The sequence below is a fragment of the Malus sylvestris genome, chromosome 11 (assembly GCF_916048215.2).
Source record: "Malus sylvestris chromosome 11, drMalSylv7.2, whole genome shotgun sequence".
In the NCBI taxonomy this organism is placed as follows: domain Eukaryota; kingdom Viridiplantae; phylum Streptophyta; class Magnoliopsida; order Rosales; family Rosaceae; genus Malus; species Malus sylvestris.
This window is the reverse complement of record NC_062270.1, coordinates 4,713,267-4,734,065: the sequence shown is the minus strand read 5'-3', so window position 1 is coordinate 4,734,065 and position 20,799 is coordinate 4,713,267. Positions and strand designations below refer to the sequence as shown.

Here is a 20,799-nt window from a genome sequence, read left to right as displayed (position 1 = left end):
ACCAAAATTCAACCCCCATTTAACAGTCCCTAGATAATTGATAGGTTTTGAAAAGCACAAGTGAAATAGCACAAAAGTTTGGGTGAATGAGTCAATTTAGAATGCTTCAAAATGTCTTGGCTCACGAGGCATGATAGATGATGGACAAGTGGTGGTGTGATTCACTTGCCAAGGATGGAGATGATGAAGTACAAAATAAGAACAATAATAAAATTTTCTTGTCTTGCTATACAGTTCAACATGTTACGTTATTAGCCTTAGTCTAAACTGAGGATATAACGAAGGGGGTGGATATGTGGCACTGCATTTTTTACATAAATTTTGACACACGTTTTTGCGGGGCATACCCCGTAATGTATTTGACGATCCAAACCGTTTATCTTTTAGGTCTTCCCTCAAATATAGCGTATACTAAAAATCACCAACATCTGAAATCATATAACCATTTGATTAAGCGTTTAGTTTTTTTTTTTGTAGAACAATATTTGTCAGTTTCCTTCACTACAAATTAATGTCTTAATAGGTTTGAACTTGTCTAATTTTTACAAGTATAATCTATGAATGATTTTTTTAAAAGATAGATGGTTCAAATTGTTAAAATACATTATGAATTGAGCCTCACAAAAACGTGTCAAAAATTATGTAAAAAAATCGTACCATAGATCCGCCACCAACAACAAAATAGTACACTTGACCGTTAATAGTTAACATTTTCTGACCACGAAGCTTTTCGATTGCTCGCATAAAGTAAAGCATAACTCTCAATCCCTAATAAATTGAGGCACTAATAAGAGTCACCAAACCTTTGAGATGCTAAGCATTTTTTTAACATTTGACTGAGCAGGGCATAGTGGGTGAACCAATTCCCTGTTTGGTTGGACTAATATGTCCACGCAAGTGTCGAATGTTGACCGAGGAGGGCAATTTGTCAAAATATCAAACTAGTTGTCGCTTTTGTTTGCTCTGGGAAAATGAACTTTCGGCTTTCCCGCTTGATCCAGATATATATAAACTCACAAGCCACACACTGCCACCAACAAAGCAATGGAGCCCTCCAAACTTACCCTTCTGCTTGGCCTTCTTGCCTTCCTTACTTTCTTAGCTTCCTTCTCTGCTGCAGAAGATCACTTCCATGAATTCTTCGTACGCATTCATTCATTTCGTATACATATAGTCGTCTTTGTATTCGCGTCCATGTTCATATTTGTGTATTCGTATTCATAACGCCTTTGTTTTGCGCGTGGAAATTTCGAAATAGGTTGAAGCGAGGCCGGTGAAGAGGCTGTGCAGAACCCACAGCAGAATCACAGTCAATGGCCAGTTCCCAGGACCAACTTTGGAAGTCAGAAATGGAGATTCCGTTGCCGTCAAAGTTACCAACAGAGAGAAATACAACGTCACCATCCACTGGTATTCATTCATCATAATTTACGATGATTTTGAATTTTCCGCTGCTAATAAACTAAATCGTGGTTTATATACGGCTTAATGTTTGTCTAGTGTCCGTGCCAAGTTTATGTAATGCTCACTGTTCTGTATCTTTCAGGCATGGACGGAAGCAGCAGAACAATCCATGGGAAGAAGGACCCGAATATGTCACACAGTGCCCTATCCAACCAGGAGCTACCTACACATACAGGTTCACAATCACAGACCAAGAGGGCACGTTGTGGTGGCATGCTCACAGCAGATGGCTCAGAGCCAGTGTCTATGGAGCCCTCATAATCTACCCTAGATTGGGTTCTCCCTACCCCTTCCCGATGCCACAACGAGAAGTTCCCCTTCTTCTTGGGGAATGGTTTGATCGAAACCCCCAAGATGTCATGAGGCTTGCGGCTTTCACAGGAGGAGCACCAAATGTCTCTGATGCATACACCATTAATGGACAGCCTGGTGATCTTTACAGATGTTCCAAAAAAGGTTTGCTAAATTCCACTTGCTTAAATATGCAAAAATAAAAAGATGTATAATGTGTTGACATAAAAAAATGGCGATGCAGAAACCATTCGAATTCCAGTTGTATCGGGCGAGTCACTTCTCCTGAGAGTGATCAACTCAGCACTCAATCAAGAACTCTTCTTTACCGTTGCCAACCACCAACTGACTGTTGTGGGCGCTGACGCATCTTACACAGAACCTCTCACAACCAGAGTTATCATGATAGGCCCTGGCCAAACAACCGATGTTCTGCTTACTGCTGATCAGCGCCCTGCTCGGTACTACATGGCTGCTCGTGCCTATCAGACTGCCCAGAATGTGCCCTTCGACAATACCACCACCACTGCTATCCTTGAGTACAAGAATGCTGCTTCTTCAAATCAAGGTTTAGCACCAGTATTTCCTACATTGCCAGCTTACAACGACACAGCAACTGCTACTGCATACACTGCTCAGATAAAGAGCCCATCCCAGGTCAAAGTGCCCACACAGATTGACGAGAACCTGTTTTTCACTGTGGGTTTAGGACCTTATAACTGCACAGTTCCCAACAGCCCTTGGTATCAAGGACCAAACAACACCCGCTTCGCAGCTAGCATGAACAATGTTTCCTTTGCATTACCAAGTACCAACTCCTCAATGCAAGCTGCCTACTATGGTGTCCTCGGTGTCTTCACCACAGACTTTCCACCTGTTCCTCTTGTGCAATTCAATTACACCGGAAATGTGCCCAGGGGGCTATGGTCACCTTGTCGTGGAACTAAGCTCTACAAGTTGAAGTACGGTGCTAATGTACAAATAGTGTTTCAGGACACAAGTACTGTGACTATTGACGACCATCCTATGCATTTTCATGGATGCCATTCCTACGTGATTGGATCAGGATTTGGAAACTACAACCCCAGCACGGATCCAGCGAGATTCAACCTCATTGACCCGCCACAGAGAAATACCATCGGAACACCTCCAGGGGGATGGGTAGCTATACGATTTAAGGCTGATAATCCAGGTAACATGCTAATCTCGTATCCTAAGCTTTCATCTAACCAATATTTGTTCACTATTTTGATATCTTTCTACTTCTTGACCCAATTAGGCGTCTGGCTGATGCACTGTCACTTGGATTCACATCTCTTCCTGGGTTTGGCTATGGCTTGTCTAGTCGAGAACGGAATCGGACCATTACAGACTGTAATTCCCCCTCCACCAGATCTACCCCGATGCTAAATTACCAGCAGAAGATCGCACTAGCAGTTGGATTTCACCATTGAAATTGCACGATTTGCTGTTATCTTGGCATTCTTAGGTTTATTATGTACTAGAAAATAAGCCCGCACTATGATGCGGGAAGTCAGTGTACTAATGGTAACTGGATGAATAAGAAACATTTACCTAAATAAATTCAACATAATAATGAATGAACAGAGGGATATGTGATCGGTTCCATCCTGCATGTCTATATTTCCATTAAACAGAACAATTTGCAACACACTTCCATTCTAAATCCTTGTAAAAGTACTGGGGAAAAACGACAATTTCCTTGCAAGAGCAAAAACACTATGTTTGCTAGTACTTAATATAAATTCTTACACCAACAACAATAAAACATTAGCACATAAAGCATAGGTCTGTAAAATACAAAGTACACACCACATGCAATGTAATGAACATTTCCATTTAGTTGAGTTTAATATACAATACATACGCCGAAATAAGCATTTCGCTTTAGTTTCATACACATGTTGAAGAAATCAGGAAAACCAAATCAATGCATTTTCACGTAATTATTTTCTATCCAAAGCGAAACGGAGAATCCTCACTTAGCAACTGCTTCCTAATTATGCAAGAGACCATTTATTTCTGTGTAACCATCGGAAGTCTCACTCATCTGCCTCCCAATCCCCTCCAATCCTCCAACAGATGTATAAATGAAACAATGAAAATATATAGGAACTCAAAACTCAAGTGACCCTTCTTGCATGAGAACTCCAATTCAAAACTCAAAATTAAGTCTCATTTCTTGGTCGTCACTTCAGAACTTCCATCTTTTATTTTTCATGATATGCATGCTTCTCTGTTACAATTTGGAAAAATAAAAGTTGTTAATGTAAATGAATAACAGTTTTAGTGAAGAGAGTGATTTTCCTAATTGCTAAAATAATTGAGTAAATTTATGTGGTACTCAAAAGCATTTAATAAGACTCATTAAAATAAAAATTGCAAGCTACCTTTTATCGTCAGTCAACAACCTTCTACAAACTTTATTTTGGTGCCAACACGAAGAGTCACAACCTTTGTAAATAACAACAACAACAACAACAAAGCCTTTTCCCACTAAGTGGGGTCGGCTAAACCTTTGTAAATAACAATTGAAAAAAACCTGTCCAGATTCAAGATAAATCTTCAAGACAGTCATAGTTAAAATCTGCCATTCGCAATAAATAAAAAAAGAAAAAGACAACCATTGAGTTGCTTTCCTTCCAAAAATTCAATTCATCCACCATACATAAAATCATAAAATTTCCACCACGAAGCTCCATATACAGTTCTATACCACTCCCAAAATAAACTTATGCAGAAACTATACACCATAAACTTTCTCAAAGATACAATGTCCAGCTTGTATACTACTCAGAAGACATAATCCATCGAAAATTAATCTGCAAGAGGGATAAAGAAAATGTACCTTAACAACACCATTAATAAAATGGGGATCCTGGCAGATGTTATGCTTAAGAATACAATAGGAACTCCTAAATCGATTACAGAAAAAAACCAGCAACATCAACAGCCTTTTTGCGTACTGTTGCAGCCTCTTGTAGTCTCTCATCAACCTCTTCGTTATAGGAGTCGATGTCGCTAATTTGCTAGCACCCATAATTCATGAACCCAATTTAATAAACCATATTTTAAGATTAACTATGCATTGAGCGAAAACCAATTTCTATTTTTTTTTCCAATGCCTGCCAAAACATCAAAACCCACATTTCTAAACCAAATTGCACACAAAAGATATTGGGGCAACTCAAGTTGCGCAACTTAAACACATAATTACCAATACAAATACTTTAAACTATGACGTAGATAGCTTCAGCTGATCCACATATAGCCAAATTCAAAGTTCAAGACTTGAAATCAGGCTCAAAAACTGGAAATTTCACTTCAATTAAGCAGCTTTTCAGATGTTTACAGCTTAAATATGCATGATAACAAAAAGAATCATCCTTTGGACACTAACCGAAAAACCCTAATTTATATTATTCAAATTACAGAACCTATGATGACAAAACCAGTTACAGAACCTACCATTGTATGATCAAGATCTGAAACTATCATTAGCCAAGCTTTGAACCGATCCATGACTATCCTATATCCAACGCAAACCTGCACTGAATTATAATATACAAAAAATACAAACATCAGAAAAACCATTCCAAATCCAAATTCAAACATATGATTCCAATGACATGATGATGGACACACACACTACAACAAAACTTGCCAGAACAACCGAAAGCGAAAAAAAAAAAAAAAAAAAAAAAAAAAACCCAAACCTTAAAAACTGACCCAGAAGAACAAATCCCAGTTACCTCTCAGCCCAAAAGTTGTGATTCTCTTCTTATGTGAGCTGCACGGATATCCCAAACCGCTCTGCACTTAATTCCCATAAAATAAAACTGGTATAAAAATTTCATGACACCTATAAAAATCCACCGTGCATGGTTCTTTTAATTCTAACAAAGAAACTTCATTTTAAACTAACATTCACACAATCCTAATCATTTGTGAATTACCATATTCTTATCATTATTTCAATATGTCTTCTTATATATAGGGTGAGCTCAGACCAGTCACTAAAATTGCTAATGTATTTAGTGAGTAGGCTTGACTTACAATCTTCTTCAGTATCATCTCCATTTGGAATTGTCGGCACTGATCATAGCCACACCTCATAAGCTATCCAATCTCTTCCCTGGATTGGATTTGATTGTCTCAGATTTTAACTTTTCGGCCAGACCCTTTGGAGTTTGGAGTTTATTTGGAAAACATCGCGGAGTCCAATTGTATGGGGAGATTCACGCAGATGCTACAGCCTGAGCCATCAGATTTGGACAAAGTGGTGGTGGCAGCTGTCTAGAGGCAGAACAAAGCAAAAATTGAAACCACCATCTGAAATCAGAACCAAAAGGCATGAAATCAGAACCAAAAAAGGCATGAAATCAAAGGATTTAAGTGAATTAAGGCAGGGATGAAACTCATTTTATAGAGGAAGAGCTGAGCAGCTCTGCAATTCACAGGCACACCCCACCCCCTACCGCCCCTGAAACCCCTGCACCCTACGCGCACATCATGCACCCTTATTCCCCTGCACCCTCACTTTAAAACTCAACCCCAATATAATCAAACCTAAACAAAAATTAAAATCCAAATTAGCCAAATTGGAATAGTTAGATCAAATAAAGATTTGAGCCAACCAATTACACATATTAATCCATACAAAGGAATATGAAAAATTTGAGTCAACCAATCACACAAAGCAATCCATATAAAGATTTGAGCCAACCAATTACACAAATTTCAGAATGAAGAATAAAATTGACAAAAAATCTATACAATTTACACCTAATAACTTGCAATTTTCTCCTCAACCTAACAGTGAAGATTTAGGAAATACCAAATTAACAAACCAGAAAACCCTAACAATCAGAGTTGTTAAAAGCAGGTGTCTACATGTTCCAGCTCTTCATCAACACATTCACAGTTGGACTACAAAATAATCTATCACAACTTAATTCTTGCAACATGAATGTCAATCTTCAAACGCAAAAGCATATTTAACAAATGATTATTCACAGAAAAGCACTTTTACCAAATAATCAGGCAAACAATTCAATTGTACTCATTCTAAAAACAACTAAAACAAAAGTTAAAATAAATAAACAAATAGAAAGCTTAATCACTTCTAGCATCATTTCCCTGAAGCTTATAAAATTATTGGCCAAGAATTTGAGAGAAAGAGATGCAGGAACCTTTAAGTGGAGTTGATGAAGCATTAAATTGGATTTGGAACTTCGAAACCTAGGCATGGTAGAACAACGTTGTGTAGATGCAGAGAGAAAAATGTACAACAACCAAACCCAATTCACCAAATGAAAAAAAAAAAAAATTCTGGGTTATGTCTACAGCAATAAAATAAAATAAAAAATTTCAATCCATTTTTCAGATTCAGAAGCAAAAAAAATGGTGAACTACACAGCTAGGAAAATTCGAAAACAAAACCATTAGATTTGAAATTATTGCTCATAGATCCGTGAATGTTCGAACTAAAACAATAAAACCCATATTAAATCTTCAGAAATTGATTGAAAAGTCCTTACCTTGAGGAGGAAGACGAACGCCAACAACCAGATAAGCAAATTGGGAAAGGAAGCATATAGAAAAAGAAAATGACTGCACCCACCCTCTCTTTCTCTCCTTGTAATTGTGCACCCAAACTCCATGAAAAATACAGCAGTAAGATAAGGAATTGAATGGAAAATCCAACAATGAGATAAGGAATTGAATAGGATCTTCCGCTTAAGAAGCTACCAGTGGCAAGCAATTATTTTACAATTTGCTACAACTTATTCTTAAACATTCAACAACTCAAGATGAGTATTCTACAAAAACAGTATCCAGAATCGATTTCTTCACATCCTCAAGACCGCCAACATCTTTCTATTTCACATTAGAGACCTATAGGAAAACCACAAATAGGTACCCAATAAACAAAACACAGAGCAAGAAGAAGCCACGATTGCACTTTATTGTACTTAATTTGCTTAAAAGCAACACCACAGAGCAAATTCCAATAAACTAAGTTATTTATATGCTGGTATCCTAATAAATTATCCCAATAAACTAAATCATCTAGAAGGATAAATTAGATAAAAAAAAAAAAAAGGAAAAAAACCTATCTCAAAGGCATGTTGCGAAAATGTATTTTCTTAACCAAAAGAAAAGGTCACTGGATCTCAAATTACCGGCTAGCAATGATGATAATACAAAATAGAAAATCTCACACTTTATGGAAGAATTGGAAAGAAATTAAACTCATAGTAACAGATATATAATAGGATGCTATTTTTTTAATACATAAGTGTCAAAAAGTAATTATAGTCAAAATATCAACTATTGAATTCCATGTTGCTTCTGCGATCATTTACCATTCTAAAACCATTACTCTATATCCAGTCCTTGTAGCCAGCAAATGAGTTGTGGATATAATTCTAGTCAAAGTTGGAAAGATTATGTACTATGAGCTAGAGCGGAAAGTAAGAAGACTTACTTTTCCACCGCATCGTCACCTCCAGCTCTGTACCTTTATTCTAAGTTTGACATATATCAAAGTTCAAACGAACCACAGATTATGCATGTATTTAGTAAACAAAAGAAATCAGCATTGTTGATACTTGTATATCGAAGATATAAAACTGTGTAGTTGCCCTCTATTCGATAAAGGCTCTCAAAATAAAAAGATAATGGTGAATTGGTGATGCAGATGCTAAGATTAGCAATTGGATTAGCTTTTGTTCTACAACTGGGGATGCAGATGCTACGATGGCTTTGGAAAACAAAGTCACTGGAGTCATACCTTTCCAAATCAAGAGGAGCAGATTGGCAAAATTTATCATAAATTAGAGGCATACATTTCTGAAGTGTGGAATCAGAGTCAGCAGAAAACTGGTAGTACCCTGAAATTAACAATAAATTTAACAAATTGGATGATAAAAATCAAAACAGAGAAGCCCTAAGAAGCAATTAAGAGGGAAAGAGAGTACATCTACGATGAAGTTTAGATTGAGAGGGTGTGGTTTTAGCTTTTGGATTACACAGGGCAGGGTTGTAACCTATATTCATATTAGAGATGAGAGTAGAATCGAAAGCACTCCCAAGATTATACACCGTATTTTCCTGCAACCTAAAAATAGAATTAACCCTTATATGTATATTCTCATCTCTACCTAGCATGAGGCCTTTTGGGAGCTCACTGGCTTCGGGTTCTATTGGAACTCTGAAGTTAAGCGAGTTCGCGCGAGAGCAATCCCATGATGGGTGACCCATTGGGAAGTTCTCGTGTGAGTTCCCAAAAACAAAAACAGTGAGGGTGTGGCCGGGGCCCAAAGCGGACAATATCGTTCTACGGCGGAGTCAAGTCAGGGATGTGGTAGGGGCCCGAGCCGGGATGTGATAATTTAGGACATCAGGGTCGGGGTGTGTCATTCCTGATGGTACCAAAATTACCATGTGCCCCATATGTGAGGTACTACTCCAAAGCGCACCACACACCACACAAAGCTGCTAGAAATGCTTTCACATCCACGTACCCACGAACATTAAGTCCTGGAGTGAAATAGTCGAAATATGCGTAAAGGCGAACACATATCGTATAGTTTTTCCTTCATGACTATCCACTATGGTCGCACTCCAAATCGAGAAGTACAAGATCTGAAAGCTTGAATTAGAGTAACCATATCTCTTACCACATCATTCGAGTGACAGTTGTAATCTCAAGTCACACATGGCAATTAACGCCACAATCGCCAAGCTCAAAACCTACATTTATACCTTCACCAAATCCATGCTGAACTACTGCTCAATCTTCAAGACCACTTGAAACTCTTCTTGGTAAGTTTGGTAAACTCGTGAGAAGATTATGCTCTAATTGTTCCTGCTAGCCTCGATATGAAACTGGGCGAACGCATCTGCCAAATCGATCTATCTCGAATTCCTCAATGAATTAGCGAGAAACCATGTCGAAAAGACTAAAAGAACACTCAAGAATGAGGGTCAAAACAAGTTCATCAATCTAGAGTACAAGATATCTAGAGTGAATATATAACTCTGCTGCTTGAATGCGTGTAACTTCTTAACTTGATTACATGATAGTAATTGAAATGGTCGAATAATAGCTCAACTTGAACGATGGTCAAATGAAGCTAACGGACGGAAGGTTAGATTTTCCCTGAACCAAGATTTACTAAACTTCGTTACAATGGTAGCTCCAGAAATGTCAAATTACCAATGGTGAAGATTCGCTCGATAGGATGTTGATTTGGTGATTCAAGGACTGATGATCTCACTAAAAGTTTCGATGTCTAAGTGGTCCTCCTGGACAGTCTGTGTATTTCAAAACTGATACGGAGAACAGAAAAGTAACCCAAGGTTAACTAAGATATCTTTAAGTGCTAGGGGGTGAAACTAAGGGTACGAACAAAGCCGACGCAACCAAGACGTATCTTTAAGTGCTAGGGGGTGAAACTAAGGGTACGAACAAAGCCGACGCAACCAAGACGTCGGAGAGTCTGACAATTCCAAAAATGAAGAATTATATTAAAGGACTAAACAATTCCTTGGTCGACTCAGACCAATGTAGAAAAGTCGAACTTGAACTTAACTAACAAAGTTTCTCAATGATTAAAAGTAACGTCACCACAAGTACTCGGTATCTATGTGTTTTTATACTGCGTTGTCAGTAACTACAATTGCATAATCAGGGTGGCACGCGATGGTGCAATCGTAGACATCGGTAAATCCTAACCATCACTGCTCCCTGAGACTTAGCTATTTTCGAGTGAAGTTAACCGAGAAATGTGCAAGGTTAATAACGATCTGATCCATTCCTCCATGAAGATGTGTCATCAATTTTCCAAACCAAGATGATGGCAGATAACTCAAGGTCGTAGATAGGACGGTTTGCATCATATGGTCTCAATCGTCGAAAGGTAAATGCGTCACCCGATATGCTGCATCAGTGCACAACTATACCTTCAGTAAAACACCACTGTCGAATTCAAAATTCATTGATGTCGCTGAAGAGTTTAAGAACAATGATAGGGTGAGGCAACATCTCAAACAAAACTAAATGGTTTCCTAGCCACAGAAAAATGGAAATAGGGATATAGTCAAAGAATCGTTGACAACTGTCGATAGGAGTCAACAAGTCCGATGATAATTCATAATTCACGAAACTTGAGAGGGTTCTTGATTTCCACAATCACAATATTGAATTTGATAAGAACAATCTCTGTTATGCTCACATCTCTCAAGAAAGATTCGAGTCTAAACAGGGTCGACATTTGAGGAATTTGTATAAAGCTGGTTGTAGATGTCTAATAACTAACCTCATAGTCGGAGTAGACAAGGATGTTATTACTAAGACAATTACTGAGAAGATTTTTCGAAGGGTCCACATAAATTCCCTTAGTGAAAATAACAAACCCGAGGAAAACTGATTCGGTCTATAATTGATGCTTTCTTAATTTTTCTCCAACACAAACTTCTGGTATTTTTAGTAATCTCCCAACAGGTATAACTTTGCTTGCCATTCTAAAGGACCGCAGGTCGCAAAGTACCATCATAGGCTTCGATCTTCGAATGATCCCAACTCGACTTAATCCCACTAGTATTTCTCTATTTCACGTCACCTCTATGAAAAACCGACTCTGCCCGCCATTCCTAAGGATAGCATATTGCAGGGTATCAGTCTGATGTTGAAAGTCATCATTCAATCAATTACGTCTAAATTGAGGCACAATCCCGACACGAACTTCTAATGCTTCTAATAGGATGTAACTATTCATGCTGAATGAGGATTGTACAACCGTGCCGAATGACATCAGCAAATGGAAGCCATGACATCCAAATGATATCAAGACTGACACACTACTAGAATATGAGAACATCCTAAGTATGCTCTGAATAAAACATGTTTTGATACCAAACTGACACACCCCAACCCCGATATCCCCATATACCAAGGTAGGCACGTGCTGGCTGACACCCGATGGTGACGAAGCCATTTAAAACACGCATATAACTAAAATATATGCAATTAAAACGATTATACTAAAGCATGAACGTGTTCAGAGTATACAACTAGCTAAGAATCATATGAATGAATTACTAGGAAAAGATACGAATAAAGGGATGATACATACTGATGAGTAGATTTTATATTATATATTTTACCCTAATCTTAGTATATTTTGGTTAATATTTTGGAAGAATTTTGATACTTCGAATTGTATTTTCAATATAGGACTTTCAACTTCATCTGGAGAAAAACATGACCAAATGAATGAATTTTGGAGTAATTCTAGTTGGAGGACATTCGTGAGTCACTTAGCTTGATTGTATCAAAATTTGGGATTTTTCCACCAAGCGGTTATTTTCTGGCAATTAAATAAAGGAGCGATGCGCAGTACTGGAAAATGACGCTTTTGGGCTTAAATTGCGTTTTTGGAGCCCAAGATGACCTCGGATGGGTTTGTAGCCTTTTGGAGAAGTGTTCAGAATATTCCAAACATTAAATCCAGCTATATTGGGCCAGTTTTGGAGCAGCTTATGGGTCCAAAACGTGGCTGTTCAGATTTTAGGCGAATTTTACCATTTAATTTAGGGTTATATTTCCTATTTTATCATCAATTAAAGATTATATCTGCAAAAATTTGATTATTAATTTTAGTTTCCTAGGGGGAATAAAGGACCTGTTTTTAGGGTTTGTGTGGGGGCTTAGCAGATATATTGCTTGGCCGTCTACAATTTTTCTCTACGCTTTATTTTATGCAATTTTGGAGATAGAGAGAATTGCTAGGGTTTTGGAGATTTTCTACTTGAAGGTGTTTTCAATCCTTTTCTTAATAATATTTTCTATGATTTCAATTATAAATATGCGTAACTAATTCCTTTTGCTAGGGCGAAGTCTTGAGCCTTAGCATGAATATGTTATTTTTATTTCATTGCTTATGATTGATTGCATGCATACTTTGAATTGTTAATCAACAGGATAAAAACTATCTAATTTTCTTAATGCCTGATCACCATTAGGATCTTTAGAAAAGTAATTCGATGCAATTTTGGTCGGAAGGTTCCCTGAAATTGACGCTGGCTTCTTGTGATTAATAATTGTAATTTCACTTAGGATGAACACCACGTCTTAAGGGTTGCATGGTTTTTCAAAGAATTTTCATAAAGCATAATGAGTCTTTCATGTTCATATTTGATCCGAACGTCCGGACGGGTTACATGTTAGATATACGTTCTATGTTGGAGGTTCCAAGTAGAATATGAATTAGGAAAATCTAACCTTCAAAGTGACATGTGTAGATTATAAGTAATTGGTACAAATTCATAGGATTGCTAGGTGATGGTGGAACCCTAGTGCTTTCTTAATTTGATTTCTCCCAAAAATGTTTTCTTTTCCCTCCAGTTCTAATATTGCAGATTGTTTATTTTAATTAATTAATTTTGTTTTTATTTTAAGTAGGTTATAAAATCAATCACCTCAATTTCTACTTTACAATAATTAATTGAAATTTGGTTTGTTTCGAATTATTTAATAATCCCTGTGGAGAATGACCTTGCGAGATCCGTTTATACTACAACCACCTTGTGATTCTTGCAAGTATTATAGGAGTTTTTATCCCATTCACATGAGTAGTAAAATCCCTATCACATACGTTGAGAAGACTCGAGGATATCTATGCCATAAAGCCCTGACGCCGGGCTTAAAAACAGAAAAGGTGAGTGGACCAAAGTTATAATAATAATACTAGTAATAGGAAAACCATTTTCTTTATGAACATACTAACCCCCTATTTTGAAAACATGCATATAGTACTACATATAGTTTTATGAAAAACCCTAGCTTGCAATGTAAAACATTTATGAAACATCGTAAATCATATTCGTGTTGTACTCAACTATGGGTATCATAGTCGCCCGAAGGCAATACCTGTCCATCACCCGAAGGTGAAGCTGTATAACATGTCCATCAGCCGAAGGTGAAGCTGAATAACCTGTCCATCACCCGCAAGTGAAGCTGAATCAAATAGCATAACATCCACATCGACACTAGCTGTGGCTAGTGAAGCTGTATGATACCACTTTCGACGATGAAGCTAGGGGTATATAATATATCATATCTCACTCCTCCATCATATGTGTCCTATGGCCATAGACATAATACCCGTGGTGTGCAGATGTGTTGTATGATAACCCACTAGGTAAGTACCAAAACATATCTCGAAATCTCCAGCCAAATCACCAAAACTCAAGGGTTCGAAATCTCAATTCATAAATCGTATATAAAAACATATTTGTAAGTCCAAGGAGTTTCATATATAAAATTTCAATAATTCATAACCGTTATTAAATGTGAGTTCTATAAATTATAAATATTTCGTAAAGCAATTTAATTAAATAATGAATTCTATATAAACCATAATTATAGAAACCCGGAAAACATAATATAAAACATATTAAATGCATGAAATATGAAATGCATGCTAGGCTATATTTTGTAAAAATATATAAGTTATGAAGGGGTCCACTCACATATTTTATTGCCCGAGAACTGCTCAAACTAGTGAGGATGACGTCGCTTCCCGCTAACACGCCCCAAACTGAAACACCCCAACCCTGATATTTGGGATATCAGGATAGACACATGCTAGCCGACACCTGAGGGTGACGAAGCCATTTGAAACATGCATACGAATAGCATATATGTAATAAGAATGTAAAGTATAACATGAATGTGTTCAGAGCATACAACTAAACCAGAATAATATGGAAGGATTACTAAGAAAAGTTATGAACAAGGAAATGATACCTACGTAAAAATGCCCCCAACTTTAAACGTTAATATCTCTTTCGTTATAACTCCAAATCACGTTCTGTTTGCGCCCACACGTTCATAGCCACGAGTACTATCCAAGTACATCAAGAAAATGATTCTTATGTGACACGACAAGGCGGTCAACAAAAGTCAACGTCTTTGCCTCGAAGGGCATTTTTTGTAATTTTACATTTTTAAAATTATAAAAGTCATAATTTTTGGAGAGGAGTCATTACAAAGAAAGTGAGAGATTTGGGCTTAGGACTTCAATCAAAAGTAGGGGTGGGCACAATTTGGTTCAGTGCGGGTTTGAGTGAAACCAAAACTGAAACCGAAATTTTTTGCGGTTCGGTTCGGTGCGGTTTTGAAGCCAAAACCGAAATGAAACCAAGTCGTTTGGTTCGGTTGGTGCGGTTTCAAACGGTTTCGGTTTGGTTTTTAAGAAAAAATGTACAATTTGCAATTTAACATATATATAAGCATTTCTTAGCAATAGGAAAAAGACATTTGTTATGTAAACAATTAGCATGTTGCATGCAGTTGTGATGTTAAAATATGTTTGTGCAACAAAAGGGTGTTCCGTACAAGGTATAACATAAAACAAGTTGAATAACTTTGAATTCATTAAAGGTGAGCGAAACTTTCATACTAGAATATATGATATCATGCTTCAAATGAGTGGACTTCATTAGATCATTGTTTGACTCTTGATAACAAGATTAGTCCACCCTTGTACATATGTGTGTGTGTGATGGTATAAAATAACAATGGTCCTTCGAGTTAATGAACGAAAGAAAGTGATGAATGATGATATTCTAGTGTGCTTGACTCTATACTAAGTGTATGGATTCTAACAAACAACCAATTCAAACATGAAATCTAATATGGACATTTAATTAAATGTTTATTAATATTTGTGGTGTGGTTTGGTTTTGGTGCGGTTTTCAAAAGCCAAAACCGAAACCAAACCGGTTTTCTATGTTGAGGTTCGGTTTCAAAACCGAAACCATTTCAAAACTGCAAAACCAAACCGTTCGGTGTTGTTCGATTTGGTTCGTGTTTCGGTTTCTGGTTTTCAGTTCTAAGTGGCCACCCCTAATCAAAAGAAGTTTCTTTGTTATGATTTGTCACTGTACCTTGGAATTGGTAAACATATGCCCAATATTAGCAAATCCAGACAATTTGTATAATTATTCACCCAAAGATTTGATCAGCACATTCAGAATCTAAATTTATTATTGTTGTTATTTGTTTGTAAGAGGTGCGGTATTTGAGTATACTTCCTCCCAATATTGCTTAAAAAAATACGTGATGACTTCCATCTTAATGTTCATGGTTTCATTTGGATGTCTTTTTAATTGCAGTAAGAATTAGTTATCGATTCAAAATAATGACTCATATTATTGGGATTCGACACGAAGCATAAAGTGTCGCCTGTTGACTACTGACGCATTCTTTCTTTTCTTTACCGAACGTGTTGTGAGATTGTTGTGTGCCACTAAAGCTTAAGGAAAATTTTTATAAGACGACAATGCTTTATGACATGGAATGTTAGGTGGTCAAAAAGCAACATGTGCAGAAAATTAGTGTAGCATAAAAATTAGTGACCACAATTGAAGATAAGATGAGAGAAAATCGGTTAAGGTGGTTTGGACATGTGAACCAAAGACTTACAGATGATTCAGTTATACGATACGACAACGAGATAGAGCCTCAGAGCAGAAAATAGGTAAAGAAAGACCTATGAAAACTTGGAAAGAAACTATAAGAAAGATATGAAGTATTGGAGCTAAAAGAATACTTGATGCAAAACCAAGAGTAGTGGACATTCTAGAATTTATACAATCGACCCCACTTAATGAAATAAAACTTGATTGTTGTTGTTGTTTACTCTAATAAACTAATGATACGATCATTAAAGTGTAGTTCTTCCCTTATGTTTTCATAGGAAATGAGTGTCAGATATGACTTATCGAGTGCTAACAAGAGTTTTTGTTTGTAGGGAAGAGGATTAACTTTGTAGGAGAGTTGCAATGAGTAAATGATATGAAGTATCTGTACATGTAATTAACATATGATACATCACAAAGTATGCATTCAAATGAGTACTAATTTTATTCACTTACCTAAACTCAATTCTACCTCAGCTGGTCCCTATTTCTCTTTCAAATGCCATTTTTCAAAGCATGAACCTAGCTAATAATAAATACACATCTGGTTTCTGAAATATCAAACCCTAGTTACCAACACCATGAAATTAACAAATCCTTCACCTTCTGAGTAGGGCTAGGGTTACATGCAAACCTTCCACTTGTATTATCTGACCCTTGCCCTCTCAAAGTCTGCTGTTGTACCACTAACACAGAAGCAATACAACAAAAATCAAGAGAGGAAATATAGTCCCCAATTATTCTCAACTCACCATTCTCACTCCAACATGATAGCCCAGATAAAAGCATAGGATTAATCCCTTGTTTCCTCCCCACAATCCAAAGGTTATAATTATTTTCGTTATCATTTCTGAGACATTTAACCTTATATCCACATTGTAACTCAGTCATGGCCTTGAACTTTTTGAAACATTCAAACGCATCAAACTTGTTTCTCAGAAAGTACACCCATGACATCCTTGTGCAGTCATCTGTAAACAACAAGAAGTACTTGTTTCCAGAATGAGACTCTACTTGCATTGGACCACAGATATCTGTATGAATCAACTCCAGTGGATCTTTAGCTCTCTAAGTCGATTGAGAAGGGAATGAGTCCCTTTGTTGTTTGCCCAACATGCAACCTTCACACACACTTGATGACATTTCTAATTTAGGCAATCCATGCACCAGATCATGTTCTTCAAGTACCTTGAGACTTCTCTCATTCAAATGACCCAATCTCTTATGCCATATCTGAGAGCAATGTGTGACACCTGCTCTTAGTGCATACTGTGTTGCAGGCAACATTGTCAAAGGAAAACATCTATTGTTGGTCATATGCACCCTTACTACTAAATTATCCAGTGACCAACCATCAAAAATATTAACTACATCTCTTCCAAATAACAGATAATAACCGTTTTCCATCATTTGTCATACACTGAGAAGGTTTTCCTCAAGTCCAGGAACAAGCATTACTTCTTGTATATGTTTTCTTCTCAATTTAGTCTCAATCACCAAGGTTCCCTTTCCTGCCACTTGACAAATTTCTCCAGTTACCATCTTTACTTTGGAAGTCAAATTTCTCTGAACATTGACCAATAATCTCTCATCTCCTATCATGTGGTTACTACAACCATTATCAATGTACCACGAGTTATTGACTTTCACATCCGTCACTGCATTACAGGCATAAAACAATGATCCTGTATCTCTCATTTGATTTACATAATTAACTTTCTGCACTCCTTTATTCTCATGACAATCTTTCACATAATGGCCTGGCTTACCACAGCCTGTGCATTTTGGTTTACCTTCATACCAACATTTCCCATAGTGTAACCTGTCACACCATTTACCATCACTCTGAAAGTTGTTTTGCTTCTAAACATAATTAGGCCTATGATCCCAATTCCTTTTAGTATTATTCTATCTCTGAGAATAATCGGGTTTGTGATCCCAACTTCTTTGAGTGTTATTCTGCTTCTGAACAAAGTTTGGTTTATGATCCCAACCTTTTCCCCTTGACTTCCAATTCTCTTGAGACCTCTGATTCCCAGAAAATCCACCACTTCTGGCACCCTTAGATGCTACATTTAAACTTGCAAATGCTCTCTCAGTCGAAGACTCAGTATGTAAATTAAGCCTCTACTCGAATCCTTTTAGAGAAGCCACAACTTCTTGAACCTCAATAGTTTCAAGATCTCTAGAATGCTCAATCACAAAACAGATTGCATCATATGTTTTTGGAAGACTAATCAGTAATTTCTGCACAATTCTCTCCCTAGATAATTCATCTCCATAACTTTTCATTTGATTAATGATATCAAACAATCGAGAGAGATATACAGATAATGATTCACTATCCTTCATACGAGTATATTCAAAATCTCTACGTAACCCTTGCAATTTAACATTTCTTACTTGTTTATCACCTCGGAATTCACCCTTTAGAACATCCCAAGCTCCTTTGGATGTCTCTTCATTCATGATTCTGGGAAAGATCTGGTCCGAGACTGCGCCTTGAATCATCCCAAGCGCACAAGCATCCTTCATCAGAATTTCATTGAATGACACTTCACTTGACGTCTCCTTCTTCGTCTCATCGACCGTAGCTTCCTTAGACTTCAGATCTGAAGGTTCAAACCCATTTTCAACCAACTCCCACAAACCATGAGATTTCAGAATGATTTTCATTCGAATACTCCATAACTCGTAATTTTCTCCATTGAACATTGGAACTCTAAGCTCGACATTACCAGATCCAGCCATATTAGACTTGGATACAAGAAATCACAATTTCCAGATTCGATTGAAGCTCAAAGATGTAGCTCAATCGCACTCACAGATTTCACGCCCCAGTTTAGACAGTGAAACCAGGCTCTGAGGCCATGTTAGTGTTTGTGTGTTTTGATATGTATTTCAATGGAGATTCTCTTCAATGGTGGAGAGAGTTTTAGAGAGAAGATGATGCAAAACAATGACTCTTCCAATTTTGATACTCTGCACACAAAATACATTTTTAACCGTTATATGAGGAAAGAAAGGGAGATCCTTCACTCACCAACATACAATACAATCTTAACCATTCATTGTTATCATCCTATTAGATGATGCCACTTGTCTTATTCTATTACTTAGGCTAGATACATGATTAATCTACCATGTGGACTATGATCCAATGGCTCACATTCAAACTGAAACAAAACATGAAACATGATCCTTGCCGCCAACTTTCAGCTGAAGGGTTACACACCAACATGGAGACATTACTCTCCTCTTTGCAGAATAAAGGACAGAACGAAGGCCCTGGGCAAGTTTTCCATATTTTAGAAACTTATATCTCATCCGTAAATGACACAGCGGTCGGTGATAGAATCTCCCGAGCATTGAAGTCTTGGAGTCCAATTGATGTCGCACGAAAGCTGATAACTGGGAAATGTACGGTGCTGTCTGAGTTTCTACGGATCTGTGAATCCAAACTAAAGTTGTTGCAGACATTGAAACAGCAGATAGCTCAAGTCTGAAGAATGATTGTCAAAGTTAATGTGATGTTTCATGCGCTGTTCAATTTTTCGTTATCCAGCGAGGGAAGAGATCGAAGGAGATGGACGTTTCTCTTGTCAGTAAAACTTTCATACTGTTTTTTTTTTCTTTTCGCGGTTTTGTGCCGGCGGTGGTTCTGTTAGTGGTTGTGCTGTAATTTTCTTGTTGGGCAGTGTACACAGGCTTGTAACTTTAGTAATTTTTTTAGGCACAATATTTTGGACAATGTATCCTCCAATTTTTGTTTTCTGGTATTTCATCTCATAATTTGTCAAGCATTTTGTGAAATGTAGTTGTTCAAAGTATTGGTTCTTTGGTTCATGTCGCTTCATGTTATTCAGATTTTTTTTTTCTGTGAGTTAGATTAATGAAGCGTATTGATAAAAGTGACAAAATGTATTGCCGATGATAATTTAAGGCTCGAGTTGTTTTTTCTTAAAACACTTATGCTCAGAAGTAGTTCATGTAAAAACGCTTCTATTAGGAATAAATGGAAAGTTTTAATAAAAAAAAAAGTGCTTTCTAGAAAACAAATTGTCTAAATATATATATATTTTTTAATTCAAAAGAACTTTTAACTTTTTTTGGTCAAACATGGTACCTAGTTATATCTCATAAGAACATTTTTTAATTGGCTGGGAGCCTCCAAGACATAGATCTTCTTGGTACATTGAATATCTGGACAGTGCCTGCTTCATCATAAATCAATAAGAATTAATTAACACATGATTAACTACTCTTCATGCGAATTAGTGCCTTGATTGAAGTTTTAAACAAATACTAAACACTTTGAAAAAAAACAATCAAAGAAATATTCAAAACACTTTTGAAAAATAAATACCATCAAAGAAATGCTTGTACACATTGACAAAAAACCATCATAAAAATGGAAAAAAAGATCCTCGCCGGATAATGAAGCGTATTGATGATAAAAGTGACAAAATGTATTGCCGATGATAATTTAGGGCTCATATGGAGTTGGTTTTTTTTTTTTAAAAGACACTT

General features: G+C 36.9%; 1 protein-coding gene and 1 pseudogene across 1 annotated transcript; one reads left to right on the top strand and one right to left on the bottom strand.

The window, feature by feature from the left end:
* The first annotated feature begins 1,044 nt into the window (after positions 1–1,044).
* LOC126589354 (laccase-3-like) lies at positions 1,045–3,191 on the top strand. Its single transcript, XM_050254621.1, has 5 exons — positions 1,045–1,143; positions 1,259–1,410; positions 1,547–1,920; positions 2,000–2,947; positions 3,035–3,191. The coding sequence occupies exons 1-5, from the start codon at positions 1,045–1,047 to the stop codon at positions 3,163–3,165; spliced, it is 1,704 nt and encodes a 567-aa protein (XP_050110578.1). The 3' UTR covers positions 3,166–3,191.
* Positions 3,192–4,610: 1,419 nt separating this feature from the next.
* On the bottom strand, positions 4,611–7,893 carry LOC126589355 (uncharacterized; annotated as a pseudogene).
* Between the last annotated feature and the right edge of the window lie 12,906 nt (positions 7,894–20,799).

Coding starts and splice junctions, on each gene's coding strand:
- LOC126589354 (XM_050254621.1), top strand. CDS start 1,045: ATGGAGCCCTCCAAACTTACCCTTCTGCTTGGCCTTCTTGCCTTCCTT. Junction 1,144..1,258: donor ATCACTTCCATGAATTCTTC/GTACGCATTCAT, acceptor ATTTCGAAATAG/GTTGAAGCGAGGCCGGTGAA. Junction 1,921..1,999: donor TTACAGATGTTCCAAAAAAG/GTTTGCTAAATT, acceptor ATGGCGATGCAG/AAACCATTCGAATTCCAGTT.